Source organism: Castanea sativa, chromosome 2 (assembly GCF_040712315.1).
Source record: "Castanea sativa cultivar Marrone di Chiusa Pesio chromosome 2, ASM4071231v1".
Taxonomy (NCBI): Eukaryota; Viridiplantae; Streptophyta; class Magnoliopsida; order Fagales; family Fagaceae; genus Castanea; species Castanea sativa.
Genome location: NC_134014.1, coordinates 16,642,255 through 16,655,795, shown reverse-complemented (window position 1 = coordinate 16,655,795; position 13,541 = coordinate 16,642,255). Strand labels below are relative to the sequence as shown.

General features: G+C 36.4%; 1 protein-coding gene across 1 annotated transcript; it reads right to left on the bottom strand.

The window, feature by feature from the left end:
• Window positions 1-6,879: 6,879 nt before the first annotated feature.
• On the bottom strand, window positions 6,880-8,726 carry LOC142625988 (transcription factor bHLH92). The gene is made up of 3 exons (XM_075799745.1): window positions 8,283-8,726; window positions 7,816-8,106; window positions 6,880-7,212 (listed from the first exon to the last, which is right to left on the bottom strand). Exons 1-3 carry the CDS (start codon window positions 8,634-8,636, stop codon window positions 7,120-7,122), a joined length of 738 nt encoding a protein of 245 aa, XP_075655860.1. The 5' UTR covers window positions 8,637-8,726; the 3' UTR covers window positions 6,880-7,119.
• Between the last annotated feature and the right edge of the window lie 4,815 nt (window positions 8,727-13,541).

The following is a 13,541-nucleotide window of genomic DNA, read 5'->3' as shown; positions in this document are numbered from 1 at the left end:
CCTTCTCCACTTGTAGGCTTTTCTCTAGGGTTGCCACACACTCCTTGTCATTTTCAGCTTCGGCAATAAGAATAGCAACCTTGTTTTTTAGCGTTTCGTTCTTAGCGGATAAAGACTTGACCAAGGGCTCAGACATGGCCATCTTCTTTTCTAAATCCAAGAGCTTCTCGAAGACGAACAGAGACTCCCCCAAAGCCTACGAAGAAATTTTCCTTAGCAGAAGCAAAACAAAGAAAAAGAAGAAGTTAAAACTAGCCTACCTGCACAAACTTTTGGATATGAGACAACATCACCTCACTGGATGACTTCACCATCAGAGGACTCAGATCATCCATATAAAGCACCTCATGGGCCTTCAAAGCTGCTTTGTCAGCATCATCCCAGAAGGTAGGAAGGAAAGATTTACCACCAGCCTTTTTATTCTTCCTAATCTTCTCTCCACTAGAGGCAATCATCTCTAATGATGAGGTGGGAGAGGCAGGGCGCTTAGCAGGCGAGTGAGCAGGAGGAAGTGTCGTCACAAGGTCTTTCTTAGAAATGTCGCCAGCCTTTTTCTTGGACAAGAGACTACTGACGGTGCCACCCTTGGCCTTCTTTTATTGGGCCTCAACTAATTTTTTCTTGCTAAATCTAGTCATCATTCCTGAAAGGACGAGGCAAAAGTAAAAAATAAAAAATAAAAAAAAAGGAGAGAGAAGAAGAAAAGAAAGAAGAAGGTAGAAACACGTACTTTTCTCACAACTTCCAAATTCTTCCGAACCTTAGTAGACGGTTTTAGACCCAAAAAGTGTAAAACAAAGACTAAAGAGAAACAAGTTCGTCAAAATCCTTGATGGACTCAAGATACTCCTTTGCTTTCTCAGCATGACACTAGTACCTTTTCTTTAGACGAGGACGTTGGGAAACTGCAAAATAAGAGTACCAGTAAGTCATTTATCATCGTCACTCATAAAAGAAAGGAAAAAGATGAGAAAGACACACCAGACACAAGAACTCTCCAATTACGAAAAAACTTGGAGGCTTCGTTCAAGTCCTTACTAGGGACGAACTCCTAACCACTTCTAGAGACAAAAAAGAAATTTGGCTTCCAATATCGGAGAGATGAGGGGTAATCGAGAATCAACCTAGAAGCCCTATCCCACGGCTTAAACTCATAATAGCCGAGGTCCTTGGATTTTCTCAAAGGATTAAAATGGAGGAATTCATCGCTGCTAATGACATCCCCATCATTGGCAGACATCCATACCACCATGCAAGAGACAAGGATCTGCCAAGAGTTAGGCACTAACTATGCCGGAGCAAGATGCAAATAGGAAAAGTTCTTTAACAAAGGGATGAATAGGGAAATAAAGGTCACTGTTAAAATCGGCCTCGTAAAAACAAACCTCATTAGCATAAGAGTGACAAGCCCTTTCTTTGTCACTTGGGATCCTAATTAGGGAACTGAAATCTATCCCTGATCTGTTGCTCGTCCTTTCTGGTGAGGGAACACGAGATAGTCCAAGCTTTATAGGGGGAGGAAACAGAAGTAGCTTCCGAGATCACGCGATTGTCAAACGAAGATAACCCTGTCTTTAGATCACTAGACCTCACTTCAGACATCTTTAATTACCTGGCTACCCTAGCAGAACGGGAAACCAGAGGGAATAACGAAGAAAGAATAGAGGTGTATGGACAGTTCTCCCCTACAAAGAAACTAACTCTCTCAAGACACACCCCCTCTACAAACTCGAGTAAGCAACCTAAATAAGCAAAAAAGAAAGCTACCGAAGGACAATCTACCCTAATAGCATAATGTACTACCATGGAAGAACCAAAAAAGAAGCGATAAGCCAAGAATGTATTGACCCCTTGTGATGAATAATTGATTAATTAGTCAAGTTTATTAATTAATCAAATTAACATGGAATATACGTGGCAGCACAAACAAATCACCAACTAAATAAAATGTAGCGGAAAATAAAGTTGACAAGGTGATTTGTTTTCAAATGGGGAAAACTTTAAAGGTAAAAACCCCACTGGGTGATTTTAAGGTCACTACTCCCGAGAATTCACTATTATCACAACAAGCGGTTACAAGTAAAAGAATTCCAGTACCTTATACCAACCTACAGTTGAACCCTTACCCTAATACCCAATTGGATTTGTCCTGTAATGACAATCTCTCCTTTTAATGCACGGCTCCCAATAAGTGACTAACCAATAGATGCGCGGATCCCAGTGCGCAACTTAATCACCAACTTGAGAAGGATGTTGGTTGCAAAGTTCTTCAGTTCATCACACAATGAAGATCACGAAGTTGCTTGGTCATAAAACCCTACGGTATACAAACACAACGGCTTCTTCAAGAAGAACTAGGGCAAACTAGGTTTCTGATCACAATTTGGATGAATAACTCTTTGCTTCACACTCGTGCAACTGTACAACTTGTGATGGCTCTTAAAATAATCCTTATATATGTTTAGTTTTATGAGAAAAGAAAGCCTAAACACATACTTACGGATTGGAATGAAATCAGAACTGAAAATCTGATTTTCATAATTCTCGATAGATACCCTATCTGTCGAGCAGCTGTCGAGCTTCAGGCTTAGACAACTTTTTAAATCTTGATAGATACTAGTTGTTGAGATTTAAAATCCAGCACTTCATCACTTGATTCTTGGACAAACTTGCATGGCTTTAACACTTGAACTTGAAACCTTGTTCCTTGAAGCATTAAACACATCCTAGATCTACCCAATTACAAGTAAAGTGCGTTTTGTCAAACGATTAGCCAATACATGATGACATATGTTCCTAACGTGAATCACATATGTCCTAACAAGAAGCAAAAGCACGAAGGACTTACTCGAAAACACAGGATAGAGAAAGGGAGCTTAGAGAAGAAACCAACCCTAGAACAGAAATTGAATAAGGAAAAAATACAAAGGAAAGCAAAGAGGAGGGAAAAATGCAAAACAAGTGGCCGAAAAACGCGCAGGAAAACGGAGACATTTCTGCACAACGAACGCATCTTGGCCGTACACTTGATATTCAACTGCCCAAACATCAAAACCGTCATAAATGCTTAGTACATGGAATACGAAGCGTCAGAGGAATTTGTTCTTATCTCTTCTAACATACGACAATTTGAACAAGGGGCAGTTGATGAGTCAGAAATTTATGGTCGTCACTATGCGAAGATCGTCATTTTCCCAGAGAAGATGTTACGCATTTACGTTCATTGATGACGAAGCGTAACGGATAGAGTAGCGGTCACAGAATGAGCTATGAATTTTAAACAAAGATTCTGTAACACATTATCCGTTAAGCATACATACAGTGATTCATTGCACATTGATTAGGCATTCAACTATAAAAGAGAAAGCACTAGAAACCCAAGGTACAACCAATCATACACGCAAATACTCTACAAAATCCCTCTCTACTCATTTTCTCTCTAGAATCTTTCTCCCTTGTTGACTTAAGCATCGGAGGTGGTTTGGCTGACGCCACACCGGCATGTTACTCTTCCACCCAGTTCATTTTGCAAGATTCATATCTACAGAGGCAACCCCATCCACAACATTGTCTATCCGTTACGACAAGAAGCTCAACTGTTGATTTTTTGCATAATCACACCACAAGCACCAATCTCCACCACAAGAACCACAAGAATCAAAACCCATAAGCAACGACGACAGATCCAATTGATTTTCGTTGGGTTTTTTTATGTGGCATTTCTGTTGGATTTTTCATATGGGTTTTCCGTTGGGTTGGATTCAATTTTTATTGATTTTGGTTTTGGTTTGGGCTGAGTTTTTCTCCGGGTTTAGGTTGATTATGAGTTGGGTTTTTTGGTGGGTTTAGCTTGATTTTTGTTTGGCTTGGTTTGCATTGAAATGGGTTGTAGTGGTGATGGTTGGGTGGTGCTAAGTTGGTGGTTGGATGTTTGTCATCTTCTTCTTCTTTGTTGGGTTGTTGTGGCCGTTGGGAAAGAGAGGGAGAACCTAAAAGGTGAGAGAGGAAAAAAGAATAGATTCTTGATATACACAGCTACAGTAACCGTGCATATTTGCACGGTTACTGTAGCGTTTTTGTATATATGCACAATTTTGCAACCTCAATGCAGTTGCTTATGGCTGCATAAATTTCCGTTTCTATGTTTGAATTAGGTTTAAACTCATATAAACTAGGGAAAAGTTAAACGAATACATTAAGGCTATTAATTTAAGAGCCATTTTAATATTTTTGGGAAAAAATAAAAGTAATTGATTTTTAATAGTTTTTATATTTCCCATAAAATTGATATCAAAACATTTTTAAAAATGGTCTATTAACAAATTTCCTAAAAGCACCTATTAATCAGACCCTAAAAACTAACAATCTAACATTCTTGAATTAAGGTATCATCTGACCCCTAATGCCAAAAAGAAAAAGAAAAAAAAAAAAGCATTCCCACAATTTAAAGATTTTAAATAAGGACACATTTGATGAGTTGAATACTTAAAAAAAAAAAAAAAAATTCTAACATCCTTGCTTGTATTAAGGTATCATCTGATCCCAATATCGAACAAAAATAAAGAAAATTATTCCTAAAATTTTAAGATTTTAAATAAGGACACATTTGATGAGTTACATTCTAAAAAAAAATTGGATTGGTAGGTTAAAGTTAAACTCGCACAACATTCCAAATGGATTTGAACAATGACTTCACACTTCAACCCAAATTGCAAGAAGATGAAATACTTCATCTTATCTTAATATGCTTGTGGTGAAATGGGAGAGAACGGAAAATGAAGGAAAATGGTGAGTAAAATGTAATTTTCATTGTTTGGTTGGAGGGAATAAGGAAGGGAAAGAAAATGGTTGGATAGAGTTTTTCATCCAATCCTACAATTTGTTTTGTTTTTTTTTTTTTTTTTTTTTTCAAGATTCAAATTGTGGAGAAAAGATGAGAAAATATGATAATGAAAGGAAAGTACAAAATTGTCCCTACTATCCTATCCTTCTACTTTTTAATAATAATACTAATAACATAATAGTTATTTAGAGCATCTATACTGATGCATCTAGAATAGAAAAAGTGTCAAAATTGTGCAAAATTTACACAATTTTTCTCCAAAACTACCCACATTAGTGGGTGTAAAAATGTGTATATACATACACTTGCTACAGTAACCGTGTATATATGCACTGTTATTGTAGCTGTGTATATCAATAATTTTTTTTCTCTCTCACCTTTCAGGTTCTCCCTCTCTTTCCCAACAGCCACAACAACCCAACAAAGAAGAAGAAGATGACAAATATCCAACCACCAATTCAGCACCACTAAACCATCACCACCGCAACCTGTTTCAAACCAAGCCAAACAAAAATCAAGCTAAACCCACCGGAAAACCCAACTCATAACCAACCCAAACCCAAAGGAAAACTCATCCTAAACCCAAACCATCAGAAAACCCAACTCAAATCAAGCCAAACAAAAATCAAGCTAAACCCATCGGAAAACCCATCGGAAAACCCAACTCATAATCAACCCAAACCTAGAGAAAAACTCATCCCAAACCCAAACCAAAATCAATAAAATCCAACCCAACAGAAAACCCATATGAAAAATCCAACAGAAATCCCACATGAAAAACCTAACAAAAATCAGTTGGATCTGTCGCCATTGTTGCCACCAGAGCGGCCACCGCTTCGTCTTGCTACTGTCGATGAATTTGCCTTACTGCCACTGCCAGATTTTCTGCATGTGTAAATTTTGGGTTTGAGATATGAGTGAGGAAGAGAGTTTAGAGAGATAGAGGTAGAGAAGAATTAATAGAGAGACGGTTGGGATGAGAAATATATATATATATATATATATATATATATATATATATATATATATATTAGTGAAAGAGATAGGTATTAATAAAAAAAAAAAATATATTATTTAAATAAATTAGAGTTTATAATAGATATTCTAATTTGAGTGTTTTGTAAAAGTGGTCTTGTTAAATAGAAAAAGTAGATTGTGGTGTAAAATAGATGGAAAAATTTGGCCGGATTGATGCAATTGCTCACTCTTTATATTGCAGTTATCCATCCTCTTACCAAACATGCATAAAAGAAAAAATAAATACTTTTTTTTTTATCTTCTTACTTTTTCATCCTCCCAAGTTCTAACCAAACAAAAGTGGTCATATAACGAAAAATAGGAAATATTTGGCTCCAAACATGTTTGCAGCCAAACCTTTTCCCTAAAAGCATAGATAAATTGTTTTTTTCAATAGTGGATAGAAAGAATTTTATCCCAAATCAGTTTGGAGGTAAAAATTTTTCTTTGTGAATTATGTTTTCTCTAGTCAAGCAATAAGGGGGGTTTTTGGAATATCAGATTTCTTTTTTCCCAAGATGGAAGCATTTTACAAGAGATTCGGTTTTATTTTGTTTTGTTTTGTTTTTTGTTTTTTTGTTTTTTTTTTTGGGTTCATATTCGTTTTAGAAACATTTAGCTGTTACTTCAAAATTTTAGCAAGTTGCAAAATGCCAAAATATAAATGGTTATTTGTTGGTTTTCTGGGGCAGTATTTCCTCAGGACTGTAACATCAAAAGCCCATGTTAGTTTTGAATGATTGTGCTGGGCTTACAGGTCAAATTCACCAATTCCTAATTAGGGAACCGTGTTCAAATTCTTTATAATTTTGTTGTCTATGTCACGTGGCTCAGCTTATAATAATACACATTAGTACTAGCTAAGCATGTGTAATCTTTACTCTAATTTCCTCGTGCTCGTTTAACAACCTAAAAAAGAAAAGAAAAGAAAAGAAAAGCAGTTTCGTCGATCCTTCTCAAATAGATAGACTAGTGGGATTATCAAAAAAAGATAGACTAGTGGGTAACTTGAAGAGTTAAAAATTCGTCTAAACTATTAGTCAATTGAAATTCATAAAATCAACAAAGAAGTTAAAAATTTTCAAATCGATAAGAAACCTATTGACCTTCAATCTGTCACGTTGCTAATAGATGATTATATATAATTAAAAAAAACTTATAATTATATATACAACATATATCCAATAGTTAAAGTGATCCTATTATTGAGGGCAAAACTTTTGCCGCAAAAGTAAAGTGCTTGGCGGCCCCATTTTTCTTTAGATTCCACCTTCGACGAACTTGCAAAGAAGTTTCCTCTCAACTTCATATAGTGCTCTTTGTATAGCTTTTTCCACTTTGGCAGCTTCGATCTTTCAAAATAATAGAAAGAGACAATTATCAGTATTTAATAAACTCTGGTTAGATAAAACCAAGGTGTGCTTATTATTATTATTATTATTATTATTATTATTATTATTATTATTTACTTTTGTGCCAGGACAAAGATAGAATGAGACAAATTTTCTTAATAGTCAGGAAACTTTTCAATGTCGGCATAACTGTAGCAATAGCTTTGATTAAAACATAGGAATCAATCGGCCTCCGAAAGTGAAAAAAAACAAACAAAGACATAGCTATTATGTTAAGGTTGGGATAAGAGAACGTTCCAAGTGAGTTTTTAGGTTGATCTCGGAAGCCTTAAAGTTAAGTAGTCACCTGCTTCCATATACATGAATAAGATTAGAGACAATATTTTTCATAATTGTTGACAAATATTGTTGAAATTGAAATAACAACTGTCAGTTAGATCAATGACGAACCCACTTTTATAATGATTTTATCTCAATAATAGTGAAATACTTTAAATTATTTTGGAATTGGTTTGAAAAACAACAAATTTTGGTCACTTGGATCCTCTATGTCGTTGTCCCATAAAAAAAAAAAAAAAGCATGAGAGAGAGAGAGAGAGCTACCTCTGTTTCAATCTCCAATTCAGCTGAGAACTCCTGAGCAGTGAAATTTGATCGGATGGTTCTAGTCTTCAGTCCCAAGTGTTTCAAGCATTTAAGAACTTCCACCATGGAATCAACCCCAGATGTTGGATTAGCCACCTTTAGTTTAATCTTAGCTCCTCCTACTCTTTCTCCTTCCACCGCAACCAAATTTTTCTCAGCCTCTAAGTTTCGCCTTTGTAATTCTTCCCTACACTTCTGCAGTACTTGAATTTTTGTCGCTGCCGTTTGAATAATGGAATTCTTATCACTCTGCATACAAAAACCCCATAACAAGTGTCATAATTAAACAACATGACCATATTTTGATTTAAGAGTAGATCCTGATCCTCTACGTTTGAAATGGATTTATTTCATGATTCAGATTAAATGAAAAAATGAATTCTCTTTATTTCACTGGTAATGAAAAGAGAAATCCAAAAACACACCTTGGTTCCAAAGGGCAACATGGAATGCAGGGTCATGTAATTTTGCTTCTGCCTCTCTCTCCTCATCCGCTCGTTCATCATGTGCCGAAAACCCCTCTCTTTCTCGTATTCTTGGATTTCATTCCTCGGATGCCAACTCCTCCTCAAGAACTCCACCATTCTCTTCTTCACATTTACACAATTTTTCATGTTACCTGAATTCTCTGCCCCAAATTCTTTTCTGGGTGTGTCTCTGTAAGGCACAAAAGCGCTTTGATTCACCTGGGGCTGGGAAGCCTCAAAAGCCTGGTTAGCCTCATACCAGAAGATGTCATTGTCACACTGCAATTCCAGTGGGAAAAACAAATCCATCATTCTTCTTCTTCTTCTTCTTTTTTCTCTGGGTTTTTGTTTTCCCGGGTAGTTCAAATTTCAGTTCTGGCAGTTGTAGGTTGCAACGGTCTTGTTTAGTTGGGATGTGTATTTGTAGAGACCTCGTTTGATGCACAATTAACACGTGGTCAACTACGTTGTTTTGGACTTCTGGTCCAGGCGAATTTAGACACGGTCAAAAAATACAGGTGGGTTTTAGTTTATTGGTCTTTTTTTCCACGCTTTGCTTGACAATCCAAAAATAGTCCACTTTTGCATTTAGCAAGCAAATATTGTCCACATGATTTCAAATCAAAGCTTCTATTGTACGGCCTCATCATTTGGATCCTCAAATTGGCGGACTCTACTCCCATTGAATTTCTGTTTTTTTCCTTGAAAATAAAATAATAAATACTAGTGACTTAGACAAGTGGGTGACCCTCTTTGATACTCATATTACATAAGCCTCTTATTAGTTCTTACACAGATGAGTGTCGGGTGTGTTCACACCTCATGTTACGGGTATTATTCATCAAGGTTAATTATTGTCAATTTAATATTTGTTGAATTCAAAACTAACCATGTTTTGTATCATTACTATGTTAATTACTAACTATTATATGAAAAATTGGAAATAGTACACAAAAGAAAAATGTTTGAAATAACAGCATTCCAATAGTTGCTAAATAAATGTTAAAATTGATTTTTTTATCACCTGTACAGTTGTACTCTTGTAATTTTGGAATAAGGTATTTTCATGTTTACTTTTCCGGTGTTTAAAAAATATTTTTATTATAGCAAAGTTACAAGTACAAATTATTTTATAACATTTTTATAAACAGTTGTAGCTAACATTTTTACGAGCGGCATACTCCATGATAACATTCAAAAGGGCTGGACTTCACTTGCTTCTAATTTCTGCTAGTAGCGAGATCTGGCTATTATTTCTCCACAAAACAGCAGCTGAAGGTGAATTGATTCGTTCAATTTAGCTTCAGCTTGGACAGAAAAGTTGGTATCAACCTTAGAAAAGTAGCCGAACACCAAGTACTCTTTCCAATCTTTTGCAAACAGTACAATGACTGAGTAATTTGTCCCAATTTTCCCATTACATTTGATCTTAACTCTCACACTTTTCGGCCTCATCCATTCCAATGGATATAATAATAGTAGTTCGAATTGGAATGTCGTGTAAAACTTATGATAGGAATAGGGCCATTCAATATTGAAAGGCACAAGGCAACTTGACAAGGAACAAGGCACAAGGCACAAGGCACATGATGTTTGGTTTAGAGCAGACAGACCCTCGCCCTTTTTTTTTTTTTTTCATGGTCAAACAATCACCACAGTGTGCCGTCACTGCCCTGTGCCGAAAATTAGAAAGGAGTTTAATTACTATTTTTTAAAATAAAATAAACAAACAAAAACAAAATAGAAGGATAAAACAGTGTTAAAGATTGACCCCAAATTACGTGCAAAAGCAATAAAAGCACAATCAAACCACCAAACTAAATAAAGTGAATTGACATAGAGATTTGATAACAAGGAAAAAACCTCTAGGCAAAACCCTACCGAGTGAGTTTTAGATCATTATTCCTGAAGAACCCACTTAACAATAATAGAGGTTATAAATATAAAAAATCTTATCCTATGTTGAAGTACCTACCTATGGTAGAATTTGTTGATCTATAAAGAAGCTCCCTAATTGGACTACTTATTGCATAAGACTTCATCTTCTTCTTCTTTTCTTTTCTTTTTTGTTGTTGTTGTTGTTGTTGTTGTTGCACGAATCTCTTATTTGTAACTGTGGCTTCCTGTTTTGGTCAGTGCCCAGGCCCATAGGTAATGAAGTAATGGGATTATGCTTTGTTATATTAAGTACTTGAGTACATTGAGTCCTGCTTTGTTGGGATATATTACAAGGCTCAAATAAATTCAAAAATCACAGACTTAGATAGCTCTCCTTGGGCTTCCAAGACTCATGAAATTTGAATCCCTTTAAGTCCAAGTGTATCCTCTAGTATTCGTTTCAAGATCCCTTAGAATACCTCCCTTTTCACTTTTTCTTAAGTAAGAATTCTAGATTATCTTTCTAGTGATTCCTTTGAATCTTGAATGTCTATTGCTAAATGCCCCCTTGGTTGGGGCTTTACCCCCTTTTATAGTGCCCCTTTTTGGGTTCTTCCATGTTAATGACTCATTCTCTTGTGCTCTAGATACCAAAACCAATGTTAGATCTGAGACATTGGTAGCTGGTCCTTTCCTTTTTCTGCTCCTGGTTCACTTTCCTAGAGACTGGTAGCCAAAAGCCCATTTGCTTACTTTCCTCTTACGAGAGATCCTTTCTGAGTAAGTCCAAATTCTTCTCCAAGGTCAAGACTTCTTATTCTTTCCCCAAGACCTTAAGAAGGACACCTAAAAGTTCTGAGGTTTTGATGTTGACTTCTCATTACTTGTCTCTTTCCCCTAAATTGATAGATTCCTTCTTGCTAATGGTGTAGCCGGAAAGGCTCCTAGCCACCATCCCTCTTGGTCCATCTTTTCAGCTCTGTCCAAGGTCCTAGGTTCCTTCATCACGTGTTGGTTCCAAAACCACCATCTATCCCCATCACTCTCTTCTTGGTCGTAGATATTTGATTTCGACAGGACCTCCTTCATCATTCGTGCCCACCTTTTAACATGAGCATGCTGTCTTGAGTTGTCCATGTCTTGGTTGTCCTCTGTCAACCCTTTTCTCGAGGATCTGGGTGGCGGATCCTATGCAACTTTGGCCCAAATCCTACCTCCCTCTTTTTAACTTTCTTATGTGTTGTGGTTTCTTTTCACCCTTAGACCAGGCCTTCCTCATTCCTTCTTCTCCAAGGCCCAAGGCTTATTTTCTTCTTCTTGCAGGCCTATCCTTCCTCTTGCATCTTAAGGTCCAAACCTTCTTCCTATTTCTCACTCTCATGGGTTGGTGCTTTTATGGGCCTGACTCCTTGATATATTTTGAAGCTCAACAATAACTAACACCACATCAACCACTTAAGTGTAGTAGCTTTTGCAATGTTCTTGAAATCACGCTTTAATGAACTTGTAGTAGCTTGGTAAAAAACATAGGGGCACAAAACATCATAGCAGCTCCAAGTATGCACGAGTCTCTCTGGGGGCATGATGACGACCATAGAATATCTCTTTTATATGTTATGGAACCCTAATGCATGAATTCAAAGTTGGACCAACTCATCATGGGTTGAAACAGAAAATATTGTTTAGTTTTATTGTTGCTCGATAGATCGAGGGGTGTTGAGCTAGGTATTGAGATTCATTTAATCACATAAATTGATAGGTATCAAGAGATAAAGGAGTCCAATGTAACAACTTTTCTTGAGTAGTTTCTTAAGTAGTCTCATGTCTTCAAATCATACTACTTGAACATATCTTTGAACACACTTTAAACTAAGACTCAATTACATAGAAAGTGCATTTTGTTTTGGAAATGCTATATATAAAAATAAGACCCTAGCATTTTGGCTACCTATTCCAACTCTTGGATTGGTTTAGTCATACCAACAATCTCTAAGAAAATGGGAAATAATAAGAGGGCCGAAAGATCAGGAGTATCCATGCTTTTGATTAATTCAAAAGTCAAGCAAACACTTGACACTCATTCAAAAATCAATGAAACAAGAAATAAACCATTTCTTATTTTAAATGATAAAAATGTTTGACTCATCTCCATCACATTAGTAAAGAGGTAGAGTGCAATGAACAATTTTTTTTGCCTTTAACAATACACAAGGGTCTTGATGAGAAGGGAAAACTTTAAAAAAATTACGGAGTCAAAAAGCAGCAACACTTGTAATAATATTAGATGGTCATTAGTAAACAACATTCCTCAAGCAAAATGCTAATACACAAATGTAGGTGCAAGAAACGGTTGGGGGCAATGAAGTAGGTGAAGTGGTTGGATTTTGCGAGCTGTTCCAACCACTGCCGGATGTGATTCCAAGAGCCGAACAAGAATGAATGCCACACAAAAGAGTCAAGACCAAGCTCCCTAATGGAATGTTTAACTGATCTAGTCCGGATTGACCGAATTGGTACGGAAGTTGTAACATGTGAAAACCACGAAAAACACAACTTCTTTGAATAACCCGGTACCTACCAATTGTAGAATTAGGATCTTTGGCAAGCAATAAGCACTTAAATAATACAATTCGAGTGTACCATCTTCTTTCTCATTTCGATGAAAAGGTGTGGGAGGAAAAGAAAAACATTGATTGGTGGGATAATGTTATCTAATAAGGTTTGAACAAGGGCTAGAAGTTGTTGATTCTATTTTTTTTTCCCACCTTTCTTTTGGCTAAAATGGTATAAGAATAAATAAAGGCATGTTCAACTTTACTTAATTAATTTAAAACATAAGAAATATATAGCCATTCCACATCACATTCCACATCATAGGGCTTTTTCACTTCAAGTTGTTTATAAGTCATGCGATTTTATCTTCATATTGGTTAACTTACAAAATCTTTATCCCAAAATCATGGGGCTTGGGATAAAGATTTTAGAGTTTTTTTGACCTCATGTTCTATGTCCTTGTTGTCTTGTACCTTTTCTTTTGTGCATTTATCATTTTCTTAGAGGTTGTCACGTTTGTCCTTGTCTTTAGTGTCTTCATGTTTGTTTGCAATCCTTGCAGTTGGTCTTTGATCTTTGTTGTTTGTTTTTATGTTATGCGTGTTTGTTTGCTTGTTTGTGTCCTTGTTCCATCTTAGGCCTTATGCCTATCTCATACTCCATTTGGGCCTTAGACCTCTCCTTGCTTTGTGTCAGGCCTGAGGCCCATCCTTGTTTTATCTCGGGCCCTAGGCCCATCTTGTGTGTTTGCATGCTTTGTTATGTTTGTGTGCCTCCTACGTTGTT